Source organism: Mustela nivalis, assembly GCF_964662115.1.
Source record: "Mustela nivalis genome assembly, chromosome: 14".
Taxonomy (NCBI): Eukaryota; Metazoa; Chordata; class Mammalia; order Carnivora; family Mustelidae; genus Mustela; species Mustela nivalis.
Window position 1 is genome coordinate 70,640,307 of NC_139033.1, and position 12,891 is coordinate 70,653,197.

Here is a 12,891-nt window from a genome sequence, read left to right on the forward strand (position 1 = left end):
TTCAGAATATTAGGAATGCTCTTTTTCTTAAGTTGGATGGTGGCTATGATGAAGAACAGGTGGAAGGCAGGCAGGCAGGGACAAGCAACCCCCTTCCCTAAGAGGATTTTATACCAGCCTGGAAAGTGGTATAATAAAGATGGTGGCTATGATGAAGAACAGGTGGAAGGCAGGCAGGCAGGGACAAGCAACCCCCTTCCTTAACAGGATTTTATACCAGCCTGGAAAGAGCCCTCCACCCTTTCCCACATGATAGGTAGATGACAAAAACCTGATTGGGTGACCAACTCATGGTACATTAATCAAATTAAAACAGCTCTCTAGGGCACCTGGGTGGCTCAGTTGGTTAAGAGACTGTCTTCGGCTTAGGTCGTGATCCTGGAGTCCTGGGATCAAGTGACGCCTCGGGCTCCCTGCTCAGCGGGGAGTCTGCTTCTCTCTCTGACTCTCTCCCCTCTCATGCTCACTCTCTCTCTCAAGTAAATAAATAAAATCTTAAAAAAATAAAAATAAAAATAAAACAGCTCTCTAGCAAGCCCATAAACACCCCTGGACTTAGAAACCATGGTGGCAACCCTCTTGGGTTCCCTCCCTCTTCAAACTCTTAGTACTATCAATCAGTAACTTCACCGTAGCTCAATAAAACTTGCTTTGCTGCCCATCATTCTGTCTGGTCTACCTCTTTATTCTTCAAAGCAGCATAACCAAGAACCCTGGGCACCAAAGGAAAAGAAATCCTGTAACAGCTACATATATCTTTGTCTTTTATTATTTATTTATTTTTAAAGATTTTATTTATTTATTTGACAGACAGAGATCACAAGTAGGCAGAGAGGCAGGCAGAGAGAGAGGAGGAAGCAGGCTCCCTGCGGAGCAGAGAACCCCATGTGGGGCTCGATCCCAGGACCCTGGGATCATGACCCGAGCTGAAGGCAGAAGTTTTAACCCACTGAGCCACCCAGGCGCCCCCATCTTTGTCTTTTAACAGTTAGATTATATATATTCTTTGGATGTATGAAATTTCTCATGATGTAAAAATGTAGACATAGATTGGGAACATGTAAGTCTTTGTAGAGGTATTGTTAGTTTAAGATGCTAAGTAACATATTTCATATATGAAGAAAATATTCAACTACATGGACTTTTTGTACCACCATATGTTTATTGCAGCATTATTTACAACAGCCAAGATATGAAAGCAACCTAAGTATCCACTGATAGATGAATAAAGAAGATGTGATATGTATGTGTGTCTACACACACACACACACACACATACACACACACAATGACATATTATTCAGCCATAAAAAATGAAATCTTGCCATTTAGGACAACATGGAGGGACCCAGAGAATTTAATGCTAATGAAAATTTAATGCTAATGAAAAAAAAAAAAAGAAAAGAAAATTTAATGCTAATGAAAAAGACCGAGAAAGATAAAGTACCATATGATTTCACTCATATGTGGAATATTAAAAAACAAAATAACTGAACAAAGGAAAAAGAGACAAAGGAAAACCAGACTCAAATACAGAGAACAAACTGTTGCAACACGTGGGTATGGGGATGGAAGATATGGTGAAGGGGACTAAGAGTACACTTATCTTGAGGAGCACTGAGAAAGGTACAGAACTGTTGGATTATTGTATTGTACTCCTGAAACTAATATAATACTGTATGTTAATTACACATAAAAAATGCTATCAAGAAAAATCATTGATAGTTTTGGAATGTTTGTTACAGCAACAAAAGCTGACTGGTGGGGCGCCTGCGCGACTCAGTGGGTTAAAGCGTCTGCTTTCGGCTCAGGTCATGATCCTAGGGTCCTGGGATCGAGCCCCACATCAGGCTTTCTGCTCCACAGAGAGCCTGCTTCCTCCTCTCTCTCCCTGCCTGCCTCTCTTGCCCACTTGTAACCTCTGTCTGTCAAATAAATAAATAAAATCTTAAAAAAAAAAAAAAAAGCTGACAGGTATTGCTGATAGAGATGAGGAATTTCTTATTGGTGACAAAGCTTCCCTATCTCCCTTTGGTAAAGAATAATTGGAAGAACAAGTAGCTTTTGCACCAGTCCGGGTATGAGTTTTGGGCATATTTACTAACATATTTTGAGTTCCAGCTTCTTAATCTATAAAATGATGAAGGTACAAGGTTGGTGCAATAATTAAATAAGATAGTTTATATAAAGCCCATAGCTCTATCGAGGACATGCAAAACATGTCTGTTTCCTCCCTAAGCATGATGGAAGGAGCCGTGATAAATACTTCAGGACAGAATGAATGAATGAATGAGTCCTTCCAAATCTGAGTCCTCATTCACTGGAGCCCTCCCATGTCTGCTTGTGTTCTTACACCTTTCTTCTTCACTACTAGTTCTTTCTTCAGCTGCTAGCTTTTCCTGATACTCTTCCCTTCTAGGCAGGATGTGAGAAGGTTCATTCAGCTTCAAACGTGATTCCTGGGTTTCTAAAATGCTGCAGTGCTGGTAGGCAGCGGCCTGGGACCTTTCTTTGCTTCTTCAGGGACCTTTTTCTGCTGGACAAATTCATTCAGTCTTAAAGCCTCTTCAGCCACGGTGGCTTCCTCACAAAAGCAGGGCCAACCAGATTCTGGGGCGAGTGGGCCATGAGCAGGGCTGTGAGGCTTCAAGGCCCTGGCTGGGGTGGTGCTGGCCCCGTGGTCCTGGCCAAATACATAGATTTCGTGAAGGAAAAAATACTCAGTGTGTTGTTACCAAAAAGTAAAGACACAATCAGACGGTTAATTTATTTTAAATTTTTAAAAAAGATTTTATTTATGTATTTGACAGACAGATCACAAGTAGGCAGAGAGGCAGGCAGAAAGATAGGGGGAAGCAGGTTCCCTGCTGAGCAGAGAGCCCAATGCAGGGCTTGATCCCAGGACCCTGAGATCATGACTTGAGCTGAAGGCAGAGGCTTTAACCCACTGAGCCACCCAGGCGCCCCTCAAACAGTTAATTTAAAAATTGAAAGGTGTTTCATTCAAAGTTAGTTCCTTAAACGACATGGAAATTAAAGCTGATATATCAGGATAAAGTTGGCAAAGGCCTATATGGCTAGAGATATATTCTGAGATATTAACATATTTTAACATGATTTTTCCTTCTTTGATTTTCCCTTAACCAACTCCACCAACTCCCTACCCCCATTCGAAAAATAGCAGGCTCTGTGCTTTCTTGCCCCAAGAGAACTTTGTCACAGACTCTTACTTTGGTGGCCCCAATGATACATTTCTCCCATATTCTTGCCTGTGGTATAGTCCCTTGCCTCTAATCTAGGATGAACCTCTAACCTACTTTAACCAATCGAACGCCGTTCTAGTCCTAAACCTTAAGAAGTTCTGCAAGCTCCCATGTTTTTGCTCTAGCGGGGGTCAGCCTAGATTAGAGGCAAGTCAGTCAGGTAGTCTGACTACCCTGACTACCCTACCACCTCTGTGAGATTCCCAAACAAGCCAAGAGGAAGGGTTGAAAAGAGACCTGAGGGCCCTGGCCAACAACACCAGGGGAGCTCTCAGCCAACAACCAGCACCAACTTACCAGCATCATGAGTAAGACATCCTGGAAGTGACTCCTCAAAGCACTGCCCAAGCTGATAGCACAAGGAGCAGAGAAATCTGGTTCCACCAAGCCCTGCCAAAATTGCAGAATCACGAACAAATAAAGAAAAAGATTGTTTTAAGCTACTAGGTTTTAAGGCAATTGATTATGTAGCAATAGATCACTGAAACAAAGGACAGAATAGAAAACATACTTTCCTCCTGGGAACTTTTTTTCTAAAAGCCTAAGCTCTTAGAAGAATGCAGGTGGTTTTGGAGAGGGGATAAAAATGAGTGAAAGACTTATAGGCATTGATTGATAGAGTACCTTGAAGAAAGATGAAGAGAGATGGATTAAAATTAAAAAAGAGATTCCCTCTGGGCTGGTAAGATGAAATGGTACTCCCAACTCTCCTAAGTAGCTATGCAGTACATCCGAGCAGACAGGATCAAGAGAAGCCTTGTCAGTGATTCCCATGTCCCAGGTGGCGCAAAAGCAACAGGAAGCCACCAGACCTAAAGAGGCCGTGATGACAAGGATGAGATTCTCTCCCCACTACTCAGAACGTAGTACTTCTTAAAACTGGCAAAAGAAGGAAACCCAAGGTGTTTTCTGCCAGTCTGGTAGATTGATGCTTAGAGTCATAAACTGTATTACAGTAAGTGTTTTTCGCATTTGGGCTCTCTGCTCAGCAGGCAGCCTGCTCCCCCTCCCTCCCCACCACGCCCCCCCCCCTCGCCTCTCTGCCTCTTGTAATCTCTGTCAAATAAATAAATAAAATCTTTAAAAAAAATTTTTTTTTTTTTTTTTTTTTTGAGTGGTGCCTAGGTGGCTCAGTTGGTGAAGTGTCCAACTCTTGATTTCGGCTCAAGTCATGATCTCACGGTCATGAGATCGAGCCCCACATCGGGCTCTGAGCTGGGTGTGGAATTTGTTTAAGATTCTTTCCCTCTCCCTCTGCCCTTCCCACAGCTGCCCCCTGTCTCACCTCCACACTCACGTGTGCTCTCTTAAAAAAAAATTATTTTTTTAGAAGATAGCAATATAAAAAACTCACTTTCTTTGCTTTTTCTTTTCTTTGAATTTAAATTCAATTAACATATAGTGTATCTTGAGTTTCAGAGGTAGAGTTCAGTGATTCATTAGTCTTATATAATACCCAATGCTCATTACATCATGTGCCCTCCTTAATGTCCACCTTCAGTTACCCCCTCACCCCCACATCCCCCTTCCTCTTTCTTTTCTTTCTTTCTTTTTAAGACCTCATATATTCATTTGAGAGAGAGAGAGAACAAGCAGAAGGAGAGGGAGAAGCAGACTCCCCACTGAACAGGGAGCCAGATGTGGGGCATGATCCCAGGACGCCAGGATCATGACCAAGCTGAAAACAGATGCTTAATCAACTGAGCCACCCAGGTGCCCCTTCCTCTTTGTTTTCTAGGTATTTTTTTTATTTGAGGATAATTTGACCTCATCAAAAAATCCTAACAAGCTTGTATTCCACACCCACACAACTTCTTTCTGACAACTATCTTTGATCTGTAATATTTTATCAAACCGTCACAGTACACATAGAATAGCACTAACACCTCCCCCCAGTCAGCAGGGATTTCCATCAGCTTTCCTCTATTGTGGGGGCCACTCAGGAGTTCGGCTGTGTGACTACCTTTGACCAATGAGATCAGCAAAGGTAATGCAAATGCAGTCACTTGCACTTTAGAACTTTTTCTTTTGAAATTCTGTGACAACCAAGTAAGAAAACTAAGCTATCCTATTAGAGATAGCTAATAGGGGAGAACAGACCTTCAGTTCTCAACAGCCTCAGCTGCCAGCCATGTGAATGAGAACCAGTCAGCCGCACTCATGCTGCCCCGTGTCCGCTGCTGTATACATGATCTCAAGTGAGAACAGCAGAACTGCCCAATGAAGCTCAGCCCAAATTTCAGAATCATGAGCAAACGCGCATGGCTTCTGTTTGAAGCCGCTAAGTTTTTTAAAATGGAAAACTACTCACTGACCATTGTTCATCAATATTCACAATAAAGTAAGTAATACACAGTTGGATAACATTCTGACTACTATAAAGTTACTGTTTTTTCAAACTTCCATTGAATCATTAACACAAATATTGAAAAGACTGAGCCTGCATGTAAAGAAGAGATTGGGTAAAGAAAAAATACACAAATCAATAGTTTAAATTACAAAAGTTTGTTTGCTCATTTGTGCTAGTAGGTCTGAAACAGCAACATTTCTAATCATCTGTCTGGTTTCCACAAATCATGATCTTTTAGTCAGTATACGCAAGGATTTCAAACTTTTGTAAAGGAATGGTTCCCTAGGAGGAACTTTTTAAAATCTTTTTTTAAATTAACATATAATGTATTATTTGTTTCAGGGGTACAGGTCTGTGATTGATCAGTCTTACACAATTCACAGCACTCACCATAGCACATACCCTCCCCCATGTCCATCACCAGCCACTTCATCCCTCCTACCTCCCTCCCATCCAGCAACCCTCAGTTTCCTGAGATTAAGAGTCTCTTATAGTTTGTCTCCTTCTCTGGTTTCATCTTGTTTCATTTTTCCTTCCCTTCCCCTATGATTCTCTGTCTTGTTTCTCAAATTCCTCATATCGGTGAGCTCATATGATAATTGTCTATCTTTGATTGACTTATTTGCTTAGTATAATACTCTAGGAAAAACTTTGAATGCTCATTTAACTAAGCCTTGCTTGGCTTATTAAAACACAGCATTATTTGTAGTCTTCTCCTCTGAGTGGAGAGGTTATTGGGAATGGTAGAATTTTTCCTTCCAGAGAGTTTTGCAAATAAACTGTTGCACTAATTATAGATATAGATAGGAATTGTGATGAGCCTACTTTAAATTGTCCAATTTAGTTTTTATTTAAATTATCCAATTAACTATAAAATCATTACTTGCTTGAAGGTTTAGGGCTCCAGGAAAATTTTCAATTTCCCCTAAGGAGATCTATTTCTTGCTTTGTTCAGAAAGAGGGAATCCCAGCAACAACAGGGACTTAGCCATAGTTGTGAAATGCTGTTTTTGTTTTTGTGAATGTAAAGCAAAAACCCAAAAACAATCATTTACACTTGTATAAATAAACAAAAAGCCTAGCATGGTCTTTAGCCATTAAGGGTTAAATGTAAGTTCTGATTGAGTTATGACTGTGGAAATTTTTTCTAACACTTTGAAAAACTTTCTTTAATAAGAGACAGAGAATAATCTACCATGGTATCATATGTTCTTTTCTGTTAAATGAAGCAACTACAGTAAGTTTTTATTTGTCCACAGTAACCAGTGCTATTGATGCAAAAAACAAAAACAATCCAACACAAGCGTCTGGGTGGTTCATTCGTTAAGTGTCTGCCTTCAGCTCAGGTCATGAGGTTCCGGGATTGAGCCTAGGATCCTCCAGCCCTGCATCGAGTCCCACATTGGGCAGGAAGCCTGCTTCTCCTCCTCCTACTCCCCTTGCCTGTGTTCCCTCGAAGTGTCTCAATCTGTCAAATAAATAAAATCTTAAAAAACCCCAACAATTTCTTTGATACTACTCAAAATGAACAAATTAAATTTGATTTTCATTAGAATATAGTTATTCACATGAATGTCATAGAACCAAGCCATATATATGTGTGTGTGTGTGTGTGTATGTGTGTATATATGTGTGTGTATGTGTGTGTGTATATATATTGTATATATATAATATATATATATGAATACGAATGATTATTGAGCATCTTCTGACAAGAATGCAAAGTTTGTCTCTCTCTTTATAAAAAGCAGTTACAATTTGAGGACACTTCATGTTTGCCTCTTTTTGCCAGCACCAAGTCTGTCCCATCTGCATCTCTCTGTTTCATGAAAAGATCAATTCTCTGCTGCTGTCTATGACACTATTTGTTCAGGACAAAGACCACAGGCAAATGTCTTGGTTTGTCAGCAACATCTCTTTTCTTCTTTAATCTGCTGTCATCAGATTCACTGTCAGATAAAGATTTTCTTTTTGTCCTATCTTTTTCATTAATGGTTTTTTCAGGATTAAGAAATAGTTTAACTCTGGATGATCTAAATTTCTTCAGGTTTTCAAGTATCATCAGAATTCGTAAATCTCTTCCATTTAAGGAAGTACTTACCCTTCCCATTCTCTACATACTGGTATGGTACAGTGCTTTTTCTACCACCAAATCTTCAGGCTCTTCAACTCTTGTATTTGTTTCTTTCCCAATTTTTTGGAATGTAGCTTTATTGGAGGCCATTTTATTTTTTATTTATTTATTTATTTTTTTTTTAAGATTTTATTTATTTATTTGACAGAGAGAAATCACAAGTAGATGGAGAGGCAGGCAGAGAGAGAGAGGAGGAGGAAGCAGGCTCCCTGCTGAGCAGAGAGCTCGATGCCGGGCTCGATGCGGGGCTGGATGCCAGGACCCTGAGATCATGACCTGAGCCAAAGGCAGCGGCTTAACCCACTGAGCCACCGAGGCACCCCTTGGAGGCCATTTTAAATTGTGGAGTTGAAGAATTATGTTACTCACTCCCTCCCAGCAGTTTAGTCTGGGTTTGAGACATTTCAGATTTGGGGGCCCACATTCCAGGAAGACGGCCATGGAGAGCTGTGCAAGTGGCCACTTAGTTTTTGGGATAGGTTGTTATGCAACAATAGATAACTGATACAGGGACACTTATACTCAATGCTTTAAGGTGGCTAATGAAAACAAAAATCCAGTCAGTTGAAGAGAACTAGTTGTGGTACTGGGTAATTTCAAACTTTTTTCAAGTTGGATAAAGAACGAATTCATCTTTCTTTCTTGAAAAAGCTATCTGAAGAGTTTCTTTCTGAGAACCAGTGACTGGCAAATGGTTCTGAGGCTGTTCAGGTTGCCATACTGGCACAAAAGACTGCTTCAGGCTTGACCTCTAAGAAGATACTATTAATGCTCCACTAATAGTTGTCCATGATATTGTAGTACACTTCTCTGGCAGTTTTCTATCTTTCCTCCTAGTAATTATCTTGAAATCTCATCTAAAGATATGAAAAGAGTTTTTGTTCATATCCACCTATCCACAATTTGGAATTACTGTACAGAGGAATGAGAAATTGCCCTGATGATGAACTGGACCTACTCTCAATTTGATGAAATAGTAAGGCAATTCATTTTAGCCATTAACTAAGAATTTTATCCAATTTGTACTTTTCTTGAGCCATTTAAATCAAAGACTATTACATAATGGGATAGAAGGAAAAGGTCACACGAATTTGAGCGGTAAAACATGAGACATCAAAGCAATCCCATTAAGAGCTGGAGGTTACTTTGCCTTTGGCTTCTTCTCCCTTCAGGAACATGAATGGCATTTGGCTACAACTTGACTCTTGTCAGTTTTATCCTTTACCACTTACTGCTCCATTTTCCCCACTCCCAGCCCCAATTATGTTCCTCAGACATACATGCCTTCACATTCTTGTTCCTACTGTATTCTACCTTGAACATCATACATGTCAAGCCACTCCTCTCCCCCAAGGTTCTGGACCATCTTTATATGGACAAGCAAATCTAAGTTTCTAACATACACCAATAATAAGAATCTGTCTATACAGTTAACCAAGAAGATCTTTTCAAACCTAGTAAAACAGAAAATGTACTAAAAAATTACCCAAACTTTTGGAGAATCGAAAAGCCCCTCAGTTCGCTACCTTGGTCTTAGCGAATTTACATGTCATTCTCCAGTACAAAATATTCACTAGATATTTTTAAGAAATGTTAAGTAAATGACTAAATGAGTCCTCCCAACAATGACAATTTTATTTGTTGAGTTAGGGCACTATACGCCCATGGTCAAGATATTTAATGAAACGCAATAAAGGCTTTTACCAAAAGAGCACTGTATTTCAAGCATTTTGTTAAAATCATCTAATTTAATCTTCTAATCCCAATTTAAGCTTCTAATTCCCAATTTTTAGCAGCATGACAAGAGCGGTGGAGGTAAGGTCAGTGCAGCGGGAAGTGTTAAGACACGGAGACACTTCAGGACCCTCGGAGGCGCCCTGAGGGAGGCCGCAGTGACGTCACAGAATCTCGGTTCGGTCGTTCTCTGGGACAAGCTTTTTGTCTAGTGGCCCACATTGGAGCCCACATAAAATCACTAGCAAATGAGGTGGGAGAGGCGGCGCAGGGTGTCTGGGCGTCTGTTTTCTCCTCGTGGAAACACATGTGCTCGGTACGGAGGAAATTCCACCCAAAGGCCCGCCGGCCTGACGCTTCCCGCCGCGGCGTTCCCGCGACCCCGGGGCAAGGGCAGCATCCCTGCCCTGGTCAGCACCGCGGCGGCGCCGGGAGCTCGAGGCCAGGCAGATTCGGTCGGGGGTGAGGTTGAGGCTGTTAGGTACCGGGAGGGACCCTCTCTCGGCCGGCACAAAACAACCACTCCGAAGTCCCCCGCTGTCGGTCTTGGTACTAGCCCTCCTTCCTAGGCTTTGGGTCTCCCCCCAAGAGCGCAGGCGCCCAAAAGCAACCGCGCTTCCCTCGCAACTTCTCGGGGACGAAAGGGGCGGGCCGTCGGCGGCGGGCGCTGAAGCCCCGCCCCTCCCGCGCGGCCTGCCGGATTCGCCCCGCCTTCTCAGCGCCGCGGCCGGCTCTTCTTCCTTCTGCGCCACAGTTCCCGGTGGCGGCCGTGGTCCGGATTCGAGCTGCGAGCTTCGCGTGGAAGGCGGCGGGCGCGGGTCCCGGCCCTACGGAGAGCGTGCTGCGCGCCCCCTTCTGCCCCGGAGCGACGGGCCGCGGAAGTGACGTGTGAACGAGCAGGAGCTCGTTTGAATCGGTTCCCGGGTGATCCTCGCGCCTGCCGCTCGCTGCTCGGCCGCCGCCTCCGCCGCTGAGGGAGGAGCTGCAGCGCGCCGGGCTAGAGGCCTCGCACCGCCCCGGGGGCTGGAGCTGAGAGCGCCGCGCGGAGTCTGCACCTCGGCCCTGAGCGCGGCCGCGGCGGACGCCGGCGCTGCTGTTTTTTCTCCTCTCCCCCAATATGGCAGCGGCGGGCGGCGGCGGGCCTTCGGTGGGGACCGGAGAGGACGGCGGAGGCGACGGCTGCAGGACGGTGTACTTGTTTGACCGGCGCGATAAAGAGTCCGAGCTCGGGGACCGGGTGCTGCAGGTCGAGGAGCGCTCGGACTACGCAAGGTTCCGCGCCTCTGTGTGTCAGGTACGCGAAGGGGCCAAAGAGGGATGCGCGGGTAGAGTTTGGGTTGGGAGGGTGACGAGACACTCAAGTTGCTCACCAAGGGCAATAAACCTGTCACCTGGTCCTAGTTCTGCGGTCTTGGGTTCTCTCTCCCGTGTGCCCGCCATGCCTGTAGCCCGGCGGCTGGAAGCCTTGGGCCGGTCCCAGCCCCGGCCTGGGAGTGCAGAGCCAGCATCTCCGTAGGCCTCCCCCTGCCCTTTTACGGGGTCGGGGTGGGGGTGCTTCTCGCTGCCCGGGATTTCTTACGTCGGGTTTAATTGGCCCGTGGCGACCTTAGTACTCTAAGGCCTTAGTACTCTAAACTTATCTTCCAGTAGGGATAGGCGCTTGTGTCTCTTCGTTTGGAACTTAAAAAAAAAAAAAAAAAAAAAAAAAAAATACGAGCGCAGAGTTAGAACCTGATGCCTTTGCTAGGAGTGTGGCGATGGTTCAGAGTTCTGAAATTCCTGAGTCGGCTGACCTCAGGTGCATTCAGTGATACCATAATTTCTCCTGTCGTCCTGTCAAGGAGGTTTATGGGCCCGCCCTGACAGGGTCCCTCCGTAGTGAAAACACTTGTCCCAGTTAGCTTCGCAGGTGGAAGCTGCCCTTCTGGTTTCTGAACCCTGGCCCTTGAGAGTTTTAGAACTAATTTGAAAGGTGCTTGTGGGCAGTTGTGGAACACCAAAGGGTGTGTATGCCTGAGTGTGTATGTGTACATGTATGGGTGATATATATATGTGTGTGTGTGTGAATGAATATATATGTGTATATATGTATATATTCGTGATATATGTATCACGATATATGTATTAGTTCGCTTTAAAAATTAATGACTACGTAGGAAAAGCTACTTTAAACTGTGAAGAATTTTATAGGTAGGAGGTGGAGGAGGTGCCTGAGCTTTAAAGGAGGAATGTAGTTCTCTACAGCCTTAACCACATGAAGTTCTTTTTAAGCTACAGAGAACACTTAGTTTCCCAGGAAAGAGAACTTTGTGAGAAGCATTGTTTTAAATTGATTAGACTGATGATTTAGTACTGTTCTAGACACATAACTCTGTAGTTGCTGAAATAATTGAAATCAAGACCCACAGAATAAAAGGGACTTGAGAGGTAGGACCTTGGTTTGTTCACAACTGTATTCCCAGTGTCTAGAACCATGCCTGATACACGGCAAATGTCGAAATTAGAATGAATGAGTGAAGAGAAAAATGTATAAAGACTGAATTCATTCTGTGCCTGGTGATAGAAGATTCCCATGTAAATATGAAAACCAAATGAATGAGTGCTCGTCTTTTTTTTTTTTTTTTTAAAGATTTTATTTATTTATTTGACATAGAGAAATCACAAGTAGATGGAGAGGCAGGCAGAGAGAGAGAGAGAGGGAAGCAGGCTCCCTGCTGAGCAGAGAGCCTGATGCGGGGCTGGATCCCAGGACCCTGAGATCATGACCTGAGCGGAAGGCAGCTGCTTAACCCTCTGAGCCACCCAGGCGCCCCGAGTGCTCATCTTTTTTGATGAATGTTATCTATTCAAAACCATACCAAAAAGAAACTCTTTATGTTTATTAATTTTGTTGTTAAAAAGATCTGCAAATTAAAGGAAATATGGAACCAGAGGGGCAAAATTAAACTTTTTGTCCCTGTAAAGTTTACAACTACTGGTAGCAGTTGGGGATATTTCTTTGTTTTCTTACCCCAATTTTTATAGCTATTTTTTCATTTAATATTGTTAGTATTTTTCTCTTTTAAGGCAAGTCTTCCTAATCAAAGTTTGAAATGGTTTGTTTAGTACTACCGTTTATATAACCAAATCCCTTCTTTTTGTCGACATTTACATTACTTCCAATTTTAAGTAATGCCATGATAAACATCTTTGAATAATAGTCTTTTATGTCTTTTATTTTTCTTTAGTTTAGGCTCTTGGAAGTTTCCTCCAAGGTCAGGAATATTTTTAAAGCTCTTGATAGGTATTTTCAGGTTGGTTTTCAAAAAGGTTGTGCTGATTTACTTTCCATCTAGAAATAAATTCTGTCCTATGAGAATTCTCACTAACTGTTAGATGGGGGAAGTATTACTACAGAAGTGGAAAGTCAC

General features: G+C 43.0%; 1 protein-coding gene across 2 annotated transcripts in view; it reads left to right on the plus strand.

Annotated features, from left to right (window-relative positions):
- Nucleotides 1-10,171: 10,171 nt before the first annotated feature.
- The window catches only part of SMCHD1 (structural maintenance of chromosomes flexible hinge domain containing 1), a 148,007-nt gene continuing 145,287 nt past the window's right edge, over nt 10,172-12,891 (plus strand). Inside the window, exon 1 of one of the 2 annotated variants that reach the window (XM_082698930.1) lies at nt 10,172-10,775. In XM_082698930.1, the coding sequence (XP_082555056.1) occupies nt 10,599-10,775 (177 nt within the window). In that variant the 5' untranslated portion in view covers nt 10,172-10,598. The remainder of the gene's footprint in view (nt 10,776-12,891) is intronic. The other variant, XM_082698931.1, reaches the window with a different exon arrangement.